Raw genomic sequence first — 19,138 nt, 5'->3', positions numbered from 1 at the left:
GGGGAGTGATTTAATTGCTCTCTCTCCTCCTCCTTCGACATGCATGTCTCGTAGAGGCCGTCACTGACCCTCTACTTATACAAAAAATACCATCAACCTGTTCATTGCCACAAAGGTTGGACTGTCTTCTAAGACAGTGCCGATACAAACTCTAGAAATTTGCTCAGTTATCCCCATTGGTGGCGACAGAATGCCGCTTGCTTCTGCCATGCTTTGGTGTGATAACTCTTCTGTATTGTGTAGCCCTGCTGAGTGAATGTGTGCACAGTATAGGGAGATAGAAAACACCCACAACAACAGTAGAGCTTTTGTAATCACAGAAAAAAAGCCTCCTGCCATTTTCACCTTGAGGATAAGAGAATTGTTGTGATTGGCACTTTGTTGGTGCAGACACTCTGAGGTAATACCAACTCATTAACCTATGACACAGATATGATGGTCTTCTGTAAGAGAAACTGTTTTGTGCTTTTGTTTTTATGTTACTGTTTTTACTTTATGCAGCGTGTCCTTCACTATAACTTTTTTACTTGGGTAAAAACACAGATAACTGCATTGTGTTTTCAGTTTTAGCCATTTATATGCAGTTGTATTCTGCTTACAAGAGATTCTACTAGCATAAATCGACGCTTTTTTCCTGTCCTCATCTGCAGTTGAGAGGTAATCCAGTAGGTGGCACTGTTCCTGCAGAGGAGCAGGGTATTGGGGGGTGTAATGTGGAGGCCACCTTGCTGGGATTGGCTGAATGTGATTGAAAATAGGTCTGCCTTGACTTAGCAATATCCATCCATATATGAACCCTCTCAGATGAAAGACTTGTTTGTTGTTAATAGGCAAAGTAATTACTGCACCTCTGCAGCAGTCAAATATCCTTCATAGCAAAGTGATTCAACATTGACATTGGCTGTGAGATAGACAGAGCTCAAAAAGGGGTGCTGAGGCTAAAATGACGCTGTGATTATAACAATTAGAGAGCCTGAGCATAGAGTGTATTGCTCCAGGGGCCGACTGGCTTTTTTCTCTCCTGTGATGCTGATGAGTGTCTCAGAGTTGTATAACAGCAGACAGGGATCAATGGAGAATGCTGACTCTTGAGAATACCATGGATGTACTTTAGACTGCCTGCAATGGCTACTAATCCACAATGATTATGCTGTGTCTTTGCGCTTGGCCTAGTCTAGACAGACAAAATGCATACATACAGATGCGCAGCCTCTGAGTACGAAGCACAGTCACTTTTTAGTCTCCGAAAACACACGTTCAATAGTTTTTCTGCATTTATCTTCCACCGCTATCACCACCAAAGTCTTTTTAGATTTAACTAACGATTAACCTAAAGCTATACAGATGTTGTTGCTTCCGTTGCTGAGTTTCAGCACACTGAGCCATCGCCAGGAGGCAAGGCCTATAGGAACACAAACAAAGTCCTAATGCTTACCTCCAGATCTCCACTCTTCATCCCCCTCTTGCCTTCATCCCGTCTCGCCTTTTCTATGCTACTGTGCTGCCCAAAGTGGATGTTTCAGTCACAGCATACATTTCAAAATGCAGCATTGATTTCATTTTCAAAGACATTCACATTTGAGTAGGTGTCAGTCTTTCACATTTGAACACTGAATTAATACTGTGATTCAGTGAATACTTTATGTTTATACTACACATGAGCCAAATAGTCTTTAATAATACTATTTATTGTTTATTTTAGGCTAGCCAAGGGACAAAGAAATGATGCTTGGCATGCATGATTGGCATAATAAAGGCTTCTGACTACAGATGTCTGCTGGAAAATGTCTAAAAGTATATTTAATAAATTAATTTTTTCTGTTGCTGACAGAATACAACATTTCTTTACAATACTGGTATTTTTTCCCCAGTGTTTTCTTTTTATTTATACTGATGTAATGTTTGTTCTTTCTTATAGCTGTGTTGGAACTGAATGTCCCAGAGCAGCCAGTTGTGGCGTTGCACTCCAGTGATGTGGTACTCAACTGCTCCTTTAACCACACCAACCCCTTCAACTCGTCCGAAATGAGTGTCTTCTGGCAGTTGACAGACACACAACGCAGTGTGCATAGGTACTTGGAGGGACACGACCAGCTGGCAGACCAGGCAGAGAGATTCGCCAACCGTACCAGACTGTTTCCCAACCAGCTGGGCCTGGGCAATGCTTCACTCCTACTAAGCAGGGTGGTGGTGGCTGATGAAGGCAGCTATACCTGCTTTGTGAGGGTGCAGGACTTTGGCAGCGCTGCTTTGCTGCTGCAGGTGGCTGGTAAGTCAAGCTGTGATGTCTGTGACACATTAAAATGCACAAAATGTGAAAAGTGTTTTTCAAGATCGATAAATGCTATATTCTACATTCGTGGTGTAATGGAATCATAATTTCCGTAGGGATTAATGAAGTATTCTCATTCTGATTCTTGAATTAGGCTAAAGAAATAGAGTTGCACATTTTTATGAATTCACCTTGATCTAGTATCGCTAACAACAACTACATAATGAGCATATATGCACCAGTTAAATATAATCAATTTAACTTTTGTACAATTAACTTCTTTGGGATAAATTCCTTTCTCAAGATGTAAACAGTTTCCTCTGGGCTGTTAAGCATTGATTTTGGTCAAGCATTGATTCTGTCATCATTATCTGATGACATTGATTATTAGCCGTTGTTATGGTCAATCAGCCATCGCTAACACCTTCTCTTCTGGGTAACTACACATCCCACTTTCACAGCAGGGATTCTTCTTTTTATTTGTAGTGGTACTTTGTGCCTTTCATCCCTTCTCACATTTCTGTATCTGTTGTGAGTTTGTTTCTGTTTTATGCATCAGGCAGTGCTAATGAATATGTTTCATATGCATTCTTTTTTCTTTTTTTCCCCTCTGCCGGGGAAAGGGACAGCACTGCCTCCAACGGTGACAAATTGGTTTCATTTTATGCATTAGAATGATAGGTATTCTATTTTTAGCCAGCATTTAAAGTAACACTGCAGATTTCCTTCAGCTGTGCTGAAAGAAAATGAATGGAACTCTCAACGGAAATCTGTCAGTCAAATGGACAGCTGGGGAAGTTAGTGTGTGCCACACTATATCCGTCTTTGTATTGAGAGTCCACTTTTCAAAAAGCAGTTCAAACTTATTTCATCTCGCCCTCAGCTCCACCCCATTGTTTGTTGTGCAATGATTGGTTCTGGGAATACAGCAGCCTCTTTCTTCGCCACCTCTGTACTCATGCTTCAGCTCAAGGGATTGGAAAAGCGTGATTCTAGCCGAGGCTGACGACTCACCCCTCACCTCCACCCCTCTACACTCTTTTCTGTGCCATAGGCTGAGTCGTCCCAAATCTCTCAGCATGGCAGTTTTCTCCCAGGCCTCCTCCTCACTCGCTTGCACTATATTTTTCTTTCTGGGAGTGGCTCAGTGCTTTGGGTCTCCAGAGAGAGTGGCGTTAGAGTGTTGAGATGCAGCATCAGGATGTGCCGCAGATGCTGTCTGTGGGATCTTAAGCACTGTGTTATGCTAAGCTCCCTAAATATAATTAAGAATTTAATGGGAATCATGTCAAACAGTTCCCAGGGTGACACTCACTGCAGAGAATCTAAAACTAGTGAATTCAGTATGACTCTGCTGCTCTCTTATCCCTATTCTCACCTGTCTTTACTCATCCTATTCCTCTTTTTTTCTTCACTCCCTCCTTCAGTCCTAACCCATCTCTTATCTTTCTTTGTGTGCACTTTTTTTTTTTTTCCAGCACCCTATTCCAAGCCCGTGGTGACTTTAGAGCCTCAATCCAACCTGCGGCCAGGTGATGAGGTTGCCCTGACTTGTGTGTCCTATGGTGGTTATCCTGAGGGCGATGTCATATGGCAGGACGCGGGCGGGCGCAACCTGACAGAGAATATCACCACTTCAGTTGTGGCCAATGAAGAAGGGCTGTTTACTGTGACCAGTGTATTAACAGTGGTGCTGGAGCCCAACAGTACCTACAGCTGCCGACTGATCAACCCAATACTTGGAGAGGAGGGCTACATCTCCGTTACAGTCACAGGTGGGATTTATAAAAGTGTTCTCATTCATGTGGAGAGCGAGCAAGCAAATTCTCGTTGGTTTCCAACGTTTTTTAACGTTACCAGCTTACACTGCATTTTTTTGTTCATTCATAAATATGTAGCATTTCTTATTAAAGTCTTGTAAGCTTTTGTTAATCAATCAATGAGTTGAATTTTCTGCTGTGGATGCTTAACTTTTTTCTCCCTTTCTAAGTCACAGTAATGATATAAAGAAATGAATGAGAAATAATGAAATGTCCAATTATGGTCCAATAAGCATAACCTATCAGTTCTTGTGCATTGTTAAATTAGATCAGTGAGTTATTATTTCCCTAAGCATAGTCAAATAGCTATTCAGCAGATAATGAAAGAATGTGCAGTTAGAAGCAATTGGCCTCCCAGCAGCTGTCTGCAGGAAGCATTTGCTAACCAGGGATCAGGGTGATGTGCTGTCCTGTCTTTCATTGTTTTATGTAATCTTTAGCAATATGTGTGACAGTACCTGTATGACAGGTCTAATAGTCTCCTACACCCACCCACCACCACCACCTACCATCCATGTCCCCCCCTGCGCTGCTGGTGTATTCTGTGTGTTAAGTGCAAGGAGAGTACCGTGTAAGGTGGGCCAAGGCTGGGTCTCTAATGGGAGCAGCACTGTGTGAAATGGCTCATAAATAAGTAGAGGTGGCCTGAGCCTGCTCTCTGGGCTGAAGCTGGTGCTGGAGCTTGGGTTGTTGAGGCGGAGGTCGAGGCAGAGGTCAGGGAGTGCTGCTCCACTGGGCTGGGAAATGACTGTGCTGTCTGGAAACAGGATGGCCGATTGGCAGGACTGGATGGCTGAGGGAAGGTGGCCTTTCTAACAATTTGGTTGGCCTCTTTTAAAACAGCACAGATAACCAGTCAGAAGTACCATTGGGGGAGTAGAAAGGTATTAAAAACACGGTGTGAATGAAATACGACTGAAGGGAAGTAAAGTAATTGTTAAAATAGTCTGTGGTGGCTATTACCCTTCTCCATTTGCTGGATTGATGGACTATTTCTGGTTTTGCTGAGATAGATATAATAGTGTTATTTTCTTTCACGTCAATTTTTTCACTCTTCTGTTTCCTCTCTACAAACAAAACTCTCCCATTTTGAAAAATGTTGATGAAGCCTTCTGGGCAAGTGATTTAAAAGGTCATGCAGTTGGTCATTTTTTTTTCTAGGAGAGGCAAGTCAATACTACAACAATATTTTTCTTATTTATTTGCATAGCTTTTATTAGTAATGCAGCCTGTACATGGGAATCCAGACATTTAAACATTACAGATTTGTTCCCTGATGGTAAAGCTATTCTTATATATCATTCTACGGTCTTGGTTTTTTCCCAAACTAAACATCAAAGAAAACCTGCGTCAAGAAACCCAATCAAAGAAGACAACAAAAACCAAAATAGTCCAAAAGACCGCGTTGAAACTTGTTGTAACAAAGGGAGACAACAAAAGAAGCAAATCCACAAATAAACTAGGGGAACCCTTAATTAAAGCAGTGGTGATTGCAATTTTCAGCAACTGGGTGCACATGAATAAGAGTAATTTCTCAGTAGGAGCGGCAGCACAGCTTGATGATGGCCCAAGTTGTAAGTAAACACACAGAAGATTTATAGTATTTTGTGTCACGATACAAGGGGGCTTGTTTGAAATGAAAATGTATTTGCATTTGTTTACAACAGCTGGTGTGTACTTAACAGTTTGTGTAATTAATTCTGACCTAGCAGAACTCTTCTGCTGGAGTAGCAGAGTGTGCCGAGCTTGAGTTGATATTGCGAACGCGCTTGCTGTATACACTTAGGAACAGCACACCACACTCAGGCAGGGATGAATCCTATTATAAGAATGGGTGAAATCTGCTTAAAATTCTAAATGGACTATGAATGTGGAAAAAAAAGAGTAAGAAATAAGAGAGTAAAGAGAGAGCGTGAGAGAGAGATGAGAAGAGGTAAAGTGTGAACAAGCATGTTCAAATTTCACACTCTCCCCAGTCTTTGATTGAAAAATTACAATAGTAATACAAATCTCCCCCAGGCAGAACACAAGTTTGACAAGGTTAATTTTGAGAAAATGAACCCTTTACCCAAACTGAGCCCAGCACTATGTAGTCTGGCATGAGCTACATGTTGAGAGTCTGTGTAAAGTGTTCCTTAACACATACTCATACCTCTTTTCCTGTTAGTACTATTTAAACTTCTGTACCATAAACATCTTAACTTCCAACAAAACATTCACACAGCATATGCAGATATCACCAGACATCTCTGAGACTGTTTTAGCAATGCCCTGCAGAGTGTTGGTCAGCTTTTAAGCTGAGGTCCTGGAGTAGAGAATGTTTTTTGTGTTGCTGGGATATTGATAAATTTGCAGATTGAAGCACAGATTAGGTGTGGGGAGACCCACAGGAATAGTTGGTATTAATGAACAGTTGAATGATGGAAAGGCGCAGCCTCTGTCCTCAAATGAACCGTTGCCTATTTGTTTGCCTGGACAGTGTGCCTGGGCACGAACCTCCCTCCCTTCCCCCTTCTCTTTTCTTGATGCCGTTCACTGTCTCACACTCGCAACCTATTCTGACCACTTTGTTCTTGTCAAAAACAATTATGTTTTGGGGATCAGCAGTTTGTCTCCTATCATTTTTTTCTGATTTCCAGATCCTTTTCTGAATGTAGAGCTTTAGCAGTGTATCCCATCTTCTGGAGCTGTGTGATTGCTGCAGTGTGTTGTCTGATGGCTGGGTTTCAGGACTGTCACTGAACACCCCCTCCAGCACCACCCCCACTCCGTCTGCTTGCTCTCTCAATGTGAAAGGCACCATTTCCCCGGCATTGCTCTGCTGGCACAGCATTTACAGTGAAAAGTGTGCCGATGGAGATCGAGTGAGGAAAGGAAGGAGATAGAGAGATGATGTAGGAAGATAGAGGGAGCAAGGGAGGCAGAGTTAGGAGGGGTATGAAGTAGATGACAGAAAGTAAGACGGAAAGAACAATGTTTGCTGAGCCCAGAGCTGTGGCATTTATGACCTGACACGCTGCAGATAGACTTGCAGATGGAATGTGAGGCCATCCCACCTAGCACGAAAAATTTCCTGCTGGATTTTACTATCTTTACACAATTTTCTAGGTTTCATTGGGTAGCAGAGTTAGTTAAAGGTTAGCACTGTTGTTTTGTACACTGCCTGAACAATCATTGGGAAAATGACTATTTTTAACCTCATCATTTTTGTATTTATTTTATTTTTTATTTTTTTACATTTTCCATCTCTTAATATTTTAGTCATGATTGGGTCTTTTTCAGATTTAATTCAGTAAGTACCCTTATTTGTGTAAAGAGGAATGGAGCAGCCTCTAAGGTGATTACCACCTTATGTTAAGACTTCCATGATCATTAGGCAGCTTCACCGGCTCAACTAAAATTGCCTCAAAACCAGCACCCTACTACATTATTGTGAAAATGTTGGTGTGATCCTAAAAAAATCAAAAGTTTTGCTGTGGAGCAAAAGTATTAAAGAAAAAACATTTTCTAGAATGTCCTATGTCAAGTGCTCAAAGGCACTGTGAAGTGCTTTGTAGACCCTAGTTAAGGAAGCTAGGTAAAAGGGCAATTTACAGTATCTTAAGTTATTTTATACTGATCCGTGTAGGGTAATTCTTTATTGGTATTTAAATAATCCTTAATATTAGGAGCAGTTAGTCCCTGGGGTCCACAGCTTGGTACTTGATCACTTTGATGAAAGACCTAGTGTGTCTTTGATGGTAGGAGAAACTCGATTCCTCTGTGGTTCCTTTGGAGCTCAAGAGAAAACCCACACAAGCACAGCGAGCATTTTAACTTCTCTGCCCTGACAGGGGTGGAAACCCAGAATCTTCTTGGTGTGAGACAATGTGCTGATGGCGCAAATGGTTGGGATTGGCTTTGTTTGTGTGTGTTTTGCTTGCTTTGCAACAATCACCAATCTTCTTGCTTGTAAGCAGTACGTGACATTTTTTACCATGCATGAACCCTAACTGTAACTAATATTAACCGTCCTTAAATCCCTTTCAGCTCATAATATCTGAAGGATTGCTCAACTCATTTGGCTTTATGAAAGACTCTTATGCAAATACATGCCTGATGGTGAACATTAATGTTTTATACCTTAACAGTTTCTTTCTGAGAGTCTTTTCTGAGCAGCCCATTCTCAAGGTACACCACAAACTTTTGCCTGCGGTGTATCCCCAAGGAGATTGTTTGTTACTGTATAATTGTGAAACAAATGCATTCATATTCAACCTTCGCTGGGTAAATCAAGGTTAAAAAATATTTTTAATTGCTATACAAACATTGACCTTTGTCAGGCAGACGGATTCTAACACAGGTGCTAATGGTAAGTGGGGTTTGTGAAAATATTCTGTATTCATTCCACTTAGAAGTATTATTTTACATCATTAGATGTGTGCCAGCTTGCTTCTTACAACTTTTTTCAGTTTGTGTCATTATGTTTTCAAAGCTTAATCCTGACATCATATTGCCATCTAAATAGCCACCTGCCAGACTCATTCAACCCATAAAACACCCAGCTCTCTGCTGTTTCTAAGACTTTCAATGACTGTTTTCTCAGAATGTTGTCATATACGTTATTTTTTTCTCCTAGAATCCCTGAAGAAAAAATTGTGCAGCAGTTTGAAACATTAATGTATCTTAAATTGAAGTAAAAGCATTGCTGTACTCCAGTTGCCAAAGGGCTAAACAGAAAGATGTGGTATCTGCTGCTTTAAAGTTTCTCTCATTAGAGTAGCTGTTGTGGTGAAATGTAGTAATTGCAATTATTCATGACATATTTTACAAGCATGTTTGCATCTTACTTCAGTAGGATCTCTTATCAAAAGCTCTGTCCGTCAACGTTGGGGGAATATTTCGCCCCAAATCAAGGTTTTGTTTCTAGATTCCACAACAAACCACTGTGTTGGCCCTGGTTCTCTGTTGAACAAAGTCTAATTTAAATGCAATTAACAGAGCCGTCAGAGAAACAGAAAAAAAACAGTATAAATGAATCTGTTGTCAGCAGAGCAGCAAGCAAGCAAGTTTCTCGACTGTATTAATTAGTGTCCAGTGCACAAACAGGCCTTCTTCCTCTTGCTGAATGTATGCTCTGTCTTATCTGCAGCCCAGCTAGGGAAAACAACCCAATAGACAGATGAAGTAATGTAGGCAATCTAAAATAAATTCAGGTAGGCAGCAATGCACCATTGTAAGCACATTAATTCCTATCAGGATTATTAACTCCAGGCCACTTGCTGCTGTCAGTGCTCTAAGACGTCCTCTTCTGGGCCTTCAGTATAGGAAATTTTATCCCTGTATTATGGCCCAGGCAATGTTATTTGTCATGGTCCCAGTACTGTTAGCAGCTCTGAGGGATTGTTGGGTTATATTCCGTTGTGGGCAGTTGCTGATCTGTGTGGTTTTGCAAAGCTTTTGGCATTGTCAGGTTGTCAGAATGTTTTTCTTTGCTACAATTAAAAGCAACACTGACATACAGTCAAGTTTCTGAGCTTTTGGGTAATAACACATTTGTTGTAATTGTGACTCTGGTCATCACCACAACTGATTTGAAGTGAAGCAGGCGAGATGATATTACAGTTACCCATTTTTACATTTTTCATAGGCTGAAAAATAATTGGAAACTTGACTGATATGCAGTACCGTGGCCATGTGTGACCTGGCTTTTTGTTATTTAATGACAAATTAAGGAAATAAACTGGTGTGAAATTAATTCACAGAAACTCTCAGTATGTTGACCAGAGAGATGCTACAAAAAAGCTGTCATTATGGCGAAAAGAAAACAGACCAATTTAGAGAGATGGCAAAAACTTTAGGAGAGGCCAAATCAACAATTTGGCACAGTCTTAAAAAAAGAAGAAATACTCTTTTCTATTTGATCAAGAAATACCCCTTTACAGACAAGTAAGGACGCTTGTTTAGGCATTTCATTGTCAAGTCCACAAACAGTGCATTCATGAATGTAATGAGGGTTTACCTATCAGTGGTAGCACTCAAGAACAGAAAGTAGACTTTGCTAGTAAACATCCAAAAGGATTCTTTAGACAAATGAAGCCAAGATGAACTTGTACCACCGTGATCACATGAAAATATTATGGGGATGGGAAGGAAGCATTCATAATTCAGAACGTATCAAATCACCTATCAAACATGGTAAAGGCAGACTTGGCTTTGTATTTCTGCAAATGTAAATGGCTCAGCGGTGTTAACTGTTGATAGAAGCTGAAGGATTTTTGCTTCTTTGGTTAAATGCTACAAAGCTAATAGACCAGCAATTCATTATGTATATTACTTCACTTTTTTATAGTGGTGATATAGAAAGGCAAAATTCTGAAAATTGTAAACTGTCCAAAAAGCTTAGGACCCTGGCTAGAGCATTTCTTACTACATAGGGAATTTTTCCTCTCTTTTATGTTCAGTATTTTATCTTCTAAGAACAGTTTCTGTCTATGTGTATTTACACACAGACTACATTAGTGAATGAATGTGTCTAGTTTCTACAAGACTACACCTCTCAGTTTTTATTTTGGTCTTCTGTATTTAATCAAAACGGGGTCCAGCTTTGGCGTTGTACCAGCACAGTATGATGTTAGCCTCTGCTGCCTTCCCACAAAGTAGAGGTTGACATCTTTATGTCTGTTCCCAGCCTGGTGGAAACCTGTCTCTCTATGTCTACCCTCACTTTTCTTTTCAGGACACTGTATTTATGATGGTAGTAAACACACAAAAGTCCTCTTTTGTTATTGATCGATTTCATTTTGATTCGGACTCATAGCATGGACTATCATTGGGACCAGTCGGGCCCTGCAGTGTACATTTCACACAGCTCCCTGTAAATCCTGTAAGAGGGATTGGTTTCGGGAGGTCTGGCATCTGTCTTGGCTTCACGATATGAAATCATATTAGTTTCAGCTTTTTAGAGTTGCTGGGAGAATAACCACCAACGAATAACTGGGCACACCTTCAAAGTTTGGTTATTTAATTATTCAGCCCATTTATTTGATGTTTAAACTCTGCACCTGATAACACTATGAATTATTGTCCTGCAAAGGATGTTTGCAACCTCAGTAAATTGCTTTGTTCTGTGCATGCAAGCAGTCCAAATTAGTGCCTGGCAACACACAAAAACCATTGTCTAGCGCTATAATGTGTTTTCAATTAGGAGTCGTTGAGAGATTTAGCTTATTCTCGGGATAGGTGACTCTTTTCTTCAATAGCTCTAGAGAGCAGTAATTGATTGCCAAGTGTGAAATGGAAGTTAAGAATGGACTGAGTGTGGCTGTGTCCCAAAGGAGAGTGGTTTTGAGCAAGCATAGTGCTGGACTTGCTCACCTCTCTTTGTACTGACAGCTCGACTTGAAAATACGTAAGCGCCCGCTGACTCACTGCATGAAAAGAAACGCACCTATTACAGAGCCCTTTATTTCAACCCCTAGTGTCAAATATCACAGTAATAACTGTGATTAAGCCATGCTGTGGCCGTGCTCCTTATGATACCAGTTTGAATGGACAGTAGTTCAGCATGACTTACATCCCCTTCACGTTGCATTAATATCTTCCTGCTGGCTTGGAGTTTGTAGCCATGCCTGTCTCCCTATTGCCTGACAACTTGCAGCTCATTAGAGACAAACTGTCCACAAGGAAGCAAACTCGCTCCACTTACCTTATTAATATTGTCAACTGTGTTTAATTTCATCACTTGGCCTTCTCATGTGTGATGCTGCAGTAAGTGCAACTCTTTGTCAGTGGCACAGACAGCTCAGTGACCCACACCACAAGAGTCTGTCATATCTATAATGTATCTGTCTCCACACTTTCAGTCAGGGACTCTCCCGGAATAAGAGTGATGCTATTTGTTGGGTTATTTTCCAGATGTGGCTGTTAGAGGGGTTAAGTGAATCCAAACAGGGTTTGGATCGTTCACTGTACTACGAGTGTGTTGTGGAACCAGGAACTTCCAAGCCATGTCCAAAGGTAGCAAAATCCACTGACAACTAAAATATTATTTGATAGTTATTTAACTTTAAAAGTGATTTTCTGATTGGACAGAGCTAGGATAAGGCTTTGTACAAAGACAAGCAGAATGGCCAAAACTGCAGCCATATCTGATTTTTATTTTACAGTTCAGACATGAGAGTGGTGTCTAGGCAAGATTAATTTAATACATCTAAGCTATCTGTATCATAACAATAGTAATATACATTACTGTAAAAATTTGGAATGCCAAAGTTTTCAAGTTTTTCATTTTATTTAATTTGGCTTGTGAAATGAAAAAACAAAAGCAAAATAAATAAGTCCTGCATACATTTTCAGTGTACTATCTTTATAAAAAAAAAATTAAACAGAACTCTAGCACGCTGTTTTGCTTACTACTGGTACAGTTAATTAGTCATGTTCCAGTCCATCCAACCTCTGTGGGCAACTTCTCATTTTCTCATATACAGTTAGAGGCTTAAGCTTTTGGACAGTTACATTTTCCTTTTCTCTGTCCACCACCACATGTCAAAAACATGGTTTTTGATGGTAGCCCTTAGAGGTAAAATACATTGCAACTTGAGGAAAAAACGGCAAATGCAAAAAGTGCTGCAAAAAACACAGTGGAAGTTGAATAAAACACAACTGAAGTAGAAAAATGCACAGCACAAGCTAAAAAAAAAGAAAATTACAAAACAAATTGGAAGTGCTTCTGGGGACACGATAAAATCGCAGAATAGCTGCGAAAGTCACAAGCTAACAGTAAACAGCTAATTCAAATGTGTATCTACAGTATAGTATAAATCATATGATCAAAACACATATTAACTTGCATCGGCACTGATGAACCCTCTGCTTCTTTTAAACGTGTCTAAGTTAAATCCACGCATGTTTTGGTTTCTTTCACAAATGTACCCGGTCCATCACGTTATTGTGTCCCTAGAAACATTTCCAATTTGTTTTGTGATTATTACAATGATTATTATTATTATTATTATTAGTATCATTATTATCTTTTGTGTCTTTTTTTTTATCTATTTATATTGTGTTTTATGTGTTTTTGCAGCATTTGTCTCGTTGCTGGCACTTTCTTAAGTTGCGGTTAATTTGGCCTCTCAGGGCCACTGTAGATTTTAAATTTCAAAATTTGATAGAGTTACAGCCATCTACTTTATTTCAAGCAGTTCAAAGAATACTAATGCATTAACTGTTTGTTCATTATAACTAATTTTATATTTTTCATATTTATATATTTCAGCTCAAAAGTAATTTTGACAAATGAACATAATTTTGTATACAAGGATTTACCACTAAATAAAAAGTTTCTGTCAGCCAGTGACTGCCTGAAACCCATGGGCGTCACCAAATGCTGCAACACTTAAATAAAATAAACTGCAGAATCTTATATGTGCATCATTTGTGATGAAAAAAACAGGTCTCACCTGGCCGTGATGTGATTTTCCAATTATTTTTGAGCGTTTTGTATATTTATAAAACATACAGACCTTGCAACATGTATGTTGGAACGACTGAGTTGTTTCCCAAGTGTGTATAAAGTTTGTGATTATTTTGCCCATGCCCGTAAATCTGATGAAGGTCGAATGGACGGAAACACAATTTAATAAATATGTAAATATATATACCAGCAGTAACTGAGACAATTGTTTTTATGAAGTTTTCTTTCATTAACTCACCTGTATCACATTCAGGTGTGCAGAGATTTTGTATCAGTGATATTACATTTCATATTATAGGATGTTGTTTATATACCTGCTAAAATACATTACAAGCACGCTGATGACTGATGTCCTTGGAATTCTTTATTCCGCCAATTCTGTGTAAAGTTATTTGACATAAAGTGATGACACTGTTGACCAGATAATGTAAGTGTTTATAGGTATGAAATATGTGCTGCTTCACCAACTATGACTTACTTCCAGAGATGAAAGTAAGTGTGTCCTGTTTTGTATTGTGAACCATGAGAAGAATTAGTGCCGGTACTCCAAAGCAGGAAAAGAAGCTGTCAAGGTTACAGAGTAAAATAGGATTCAAGTTGTAATCCTGAACATTGTAAACCTGCCATTGATTCTTCAACAGTGTCTTAAAATGTTTTCCCTGTATTTCCTTGTTATTTATCATGTGCTTCAAAGCGAGGGACAGACAACCTTAAAGACGACAGCGGTGTGCTTTGTAATGGATTCAAATACAATTTTAAAAAAAGGGGAAAACAAAGGACAAACTCATTTTAACATTTGCTTCAAGGTCTTTCTGTCGTTTAGGTGCAGTGATGGTGGGAGTTCAGGTTACATCCATTTGGTTTGCTGATATAATCTGTCAAGTAGCACGACTAATAGATAAGAAACTAATTTGTTCCTGTTGCGATTGTGCTTCTGAATAACATGATGCATTTTTTTTAAATTAATTTTTTATTTTGTTTTGTTTTGGGTTTTTTTGCATAAATTGTTTGTGTGTAGACGGTTGACGATGATTGTATTTGCTGCTGGCTGTTCAACAAATTGCTTAAAGAGGGTTAAAAAGATTATCTTGACCTTGACCTATAAAGATGTATTCTGTAACTGAAAAAAGAAGAATACAATCAAAAAGTCCTGGTAGAAGTAATCATCATCCTTTCTGCAGTACATGTGCCATCAAACCAGGTATACAGAATACATTGGATGCACTGACACATTACTGGCCTCATATAGTAGTTGTGACTCAATCCTTTCTCAGTGTTTTTGCACATCCCTGAGCAAATTATATATGAAGGTTCACCTGTAATTATAATTAAGCCCTAGTGTAAGTGCATCTTGTCAGACTGTTTGAAAACTTGCACCTATGGTTCTCAAGACATTCATTGTTCTACAGAAAGAACATTGTCTCAAAGTCATGCCCCAACTGAGTTTGTTTTTATTTATTAAGAAAATGCTTGCTTAGCATAGCTGCTGTTTATAGCAGTGACCTGGTTCACATAGTCACACCTGGGAATGACCAGTGTTCTCATATGCCAGTAACTGAGCTGGGATGAGCTTTAGGAGATAATACAGTGCTCAAGGACAGTTAAACATACTTTTATGTTTTCTGTTTTCTAACTTTTAAAAAATGAGCAAAACTTGCTGTTTATTCATTTTCATTTTTCTTTTATCATTGTCACGCTTTTCCTTGTCTTCTTTTCTATCTGTTGATAGAAAAAAAGGATTCATTGACATGTTAATTATGATCAGTCAGTTTCAGATTTAATCTGGTTTGACTCTGACTTTTTCAGAACTTACTTCAGTTGTTCTGTCCCTCCAGTGTAGATATTCTAAGGTGAATGAGAGAATAATTGTCCTCATTTGTGCATAAGAAGGCATTGTTTAGTTATAATATATTCGTTTTGTGGAAAGGCCACCCTTGTGGGACATTAGTATGAACATATTGTCCCTGACTCGTTTCTCAGCCAGAGGCTGAGCATTTTCTCAGGCTAAATAACTTAGCTACACACAAGTTGTGAGACTGTGATTAGCTAAATTCCACTGAGAGAGACAGATTTACAGAGCCATTTTTTTCAGTCTGTCCAAGATACCGTATTTTAAAAGTGCTGGAAGGAGACAAAGTATATTTAAGCAATAAGCCATGAGAAGCTGAACTTGACAGTGATTTTGGAACAGCTTAAAGGCATTGTTAGAGACTCTTCTAAAAGAACTGTCAAAGCAAAGCCTGGAGTAGCTTTTTGCTTTTGTCAAATGACTGCAGTAAAGAAAGAATGTAAGTGTGCCAAAATGTTATATTTTAATGTAATTTTAGTCATAAATAATGACACTCTTACCAATGTCAGTGCCGACTTTTGGCTACAAAGTATTTTACAAGAACTTCAAACACAGTCAATGAAAAGCGAATGAAGGGACTGTTTTATGATTTAGACTCAATAAATTGCTAGATTTTCTAAGATGAACTATATTGATTTATAAGAGCCCTTAATGGACATGGTGAAGCTGTTTTACTGTTAAACAGCCTAAAATATTTGAATTGTTTTCTTTTAATCATTTCCTGCCAGCTTCCACACTGCTTTATTATTTATTATTTATTATTTAAGCTATTTATTGCTGAGTTGTTGCATAAAACGGCTGGTGAGGTATTATCATCACCCTGTTGGTATGGCGGGAGAGCATCATGAACACCCAAGACTGTGAATGCAATAACTCGACAACAAAGCGACACAGGATTTTGAAAGCTACTAAAACTCTTGGACAATCTCAGTGACCTTGAACCTCTGACCTTGACCAAGGTCGGGTTTTCTGAAAATCCTATGAACGTGATAACTCATGAAACAAGTTGCCATAGGTGCCTGTGTAATCATCTCAAACAAGTTTAAATCCCAGTGACGTCAACATCAAGGTTAGAGGTCAAGTTTGACAAAAATCACAGAGGAAATTTTAAATTTATAGATGCATCTATTATGAGGCTGAATGAGCAACTGAGCAACGGGAAGATGGCAGCAAAGGACCTGGGCTGCATTCAAACCCTCTGTAATAGCATTACATAGAGGCCACGTGCTCCCTCCAAGACTAGGTGTCCTCTTTGCTGTCTGCTTTAACTAGTGGATGTTGAATAAATAAATATGTTGTTGTTCCTTTGAGGACACATGGGTTTTAAAAAGAAAATGTTAATGTTTAAAATGTGCTATCCCTCATAGCACCAGTGGTGTCATATATGTAGTACTCAGTAGCTAAATCTGACCTTTGACTTGCCTAAAAGCAACAACATTTGTTATATTTTTTCTAAACCAGGTAAAATGTAGTTTAATCACTGAAGGAATTTTGGTTGTTTTCATGAGATAAATGAATAACACAAATAAGCTGACCTGCATCAGCATCCGAGTCCAGCCTAGCTCGAGTGCTTTGAGAATATTCATCTGTCTCTTCAGTAACCACCAAAGACTGCAGCAGAGGAAAATGAGAAATGCTGTTTTATAATGAGAGCCCTAGGCAGAGACATACAGAGACATGTCTTTAAAAAAATCTATCATTATATATTCTCCTAGTAATACTGCAGTGGGAGAAGCATACTAAGAAGTTGTGCTCTTTGAAGAGGTCCAGGCAGTGCTTTAATGTTTTGGATAGAGCTTACGTTGCTTTGTGATACAGGGTTAAGCTTACATCCTGTCATTTTTTATTCAGAGATGTTGTCACGTAAGCAGAAACCGTTCCTGTTGGTTTGAACTATGGCTTTGTTTCATCATAAACAAACATTGATACTTTAAAATCTCTGCCTCACTTTTTCAAAGTCTAACCAGAGGATGCTAGACAGAATCAATGATGACTGAGTGAAAGTTTTCCAAGTGATATGGCATTTTTTTTCTTTCGTTTTTAGAACTTAAGCACACTAGATACAGGATGTAGTGTTCTACAGCTTCTTAACAGTCTAAAGAGACGAAAATCAAATGTGAAAAACTATTACAAAACTAGTGCAGCTACTGGGTATGTTTCTGGCATGAACACTTCGAATGGATGGTTCAATAAGTGTCATGTTGAGGTTCATATACTGAATTATATTTCTCTCCCACTTTGCACTATACTGATGCAACACAGGAGTTGTTTCAGCAATAGGTGTGCACTTTACAGAGTGTCTGCAGAGGGTTTCAGGCTGCAGCTTATTCTCGGAGCAGTGAGCCGCAGGAATGAGCATCAGGAATCTGGAAATATGGCTCATCCACCATGGAACTTTGACATTTCAGTATTTTGAAATGGAATATTTAATTTTTGTCTATGTGTCATGTATTATGCACGCAGACGTTCTTGTTATGGTTCCATCTGTTCACTTAATCATCGCTTTAAGTGTTTGTTTTTTTTTCAGTGTATATACAGAGAAAAACATTTCAGTAAGTTATGTATGTCTAAAGCTGCAGAAAACATGTTTTCATAGTGACAGTGGATTAAATTTAATTATGGGAAGAGGTACCATGTGATAACAAGGCATGTTTAAAGATTTGGTTTTATGGTCTGTTTTAGCTTAACGTCATAACTGTCATTAAAATTTTAGCTGGCGTTTTAAAAAAAAAAAAAAAAAAAAAAAAAAAAAAAAGTCACTGATTCTGATGTGTCCTAAAACGGCATTTCCAAAACATAAAATATGCACAAAATATCCCTAAAAATGTAATGTAATAATTTTTTTAAACTTTTTCAATTCCTTATTCATATAATTGAAAATCATACAAAGAAAACATGATGATTTTTATCACTTTTCAAAATACGTATAATCATTTGGATTTCTTTTTAAACAAACAAAGTTTATTATAAAAAAAAAAAGAGAGGGTCTATGTTGGTTCCAAAGACAGCCTCTATAAAGGTATCTGGTTTCATCAGTGCACACGGAATGGGAAAAGTTTCTTATCCTTGAGTGGGAACATTAAGACTGAACGTTATGCACAGGTAGCAACAACTAGAGAAGGCCATGCTCATTTCAGTAAGAAAATGCCAAAATCATATTCTGCAAGCAATACATCAACATGGCTCCATTGTAGAATAGTCTGTGTGCTAAAAGGGCCATCCCTGCTTTCCAAAGTGTTTATACATCTTTTCTTGAAAACTGTTTATACTAGGAACTTTTTTTCAAAAAATAAAAATGACTACTAACAGTCTCACATCTCTGTATTTAACGTTAGTTTAATAGGCTTTTGGACAGTGTCACGATTTTTGTCATTTTTATACATTTTCAGAGGCTTGAAAGTAATCGGAAGCTAACAGAATTTTAAATGTAATTGTTTTTAATACTTGGATGAAAATCCTGTACAGTTAGTGACTGCCTGTAGTATATAAACATAAACACAAACAAATGCTGTGTTTCTTCCCTTGGGATACTCTGCCAGGGCTTTTCTGCAGATGCCTTCAGTTTCTGTTTGTGTGCCGGTCTCTCTGGCTTCATCTTCAGTAACTAAAGCGTACCCTTTGTTGGGTTGAGATCAGGTGACTTAGCTGATGAAGAATGTGGCATTTCTTTGCTTTGAGAAACTCTTGAGTTGTTTTTGCAGTATGCTTTGGGTTGTTATCTATTTGTGCTGTGAAACACTGTG

The 19,138-nt window shown here is 38.7% G+C and overlaps 1 protein-coding gene across 1 annotated transcript in view; it reads left to right on the top strand.

Moving 5' to 3' along the window:
• Window positions 1-19,138, top strand: part of cd276 (CD276 molecule) — a 67,214-nt gene that overhangs the window by 14,003 nt on the left and 34,073 nt on the right. Inside the window, exons 3-4 of the mRNA XM_063465142.1 lie at window positions 1,919-2,269; window positions 3,751-4,047. Of these exons, the coding sequence (XP_063321212.1) occupies window positions 1,919-2,269; window positions 3,751-4,047 (648 nt within the window). The remainder of the gene's footprint in view (window positions 1-1,918; window positions 2,270-3,750; window positions 4,048-19,138) is intronic.

The sequence above is a fragment of the Pelmatolapia mariae genome, linkage group LG1 (assembly GCF_036321145.2).
Source record: "Pelmatolapia mariae isolate MD_Pm_ZW linkage group LG1, Pm_UMD_F_2, whole genome shotgun sequence".
Taxonomy (NCBI): domain Eukaryota; kingdom Metazoa; phylum Chordata; class Actinopteri; order Cichliformes; family Cichlidae; genus Pelmatolapia; species Pelmatolapia mariae.
This window is presented reverse-complemented; position numbering and strand designations above follow the sequence as displayed.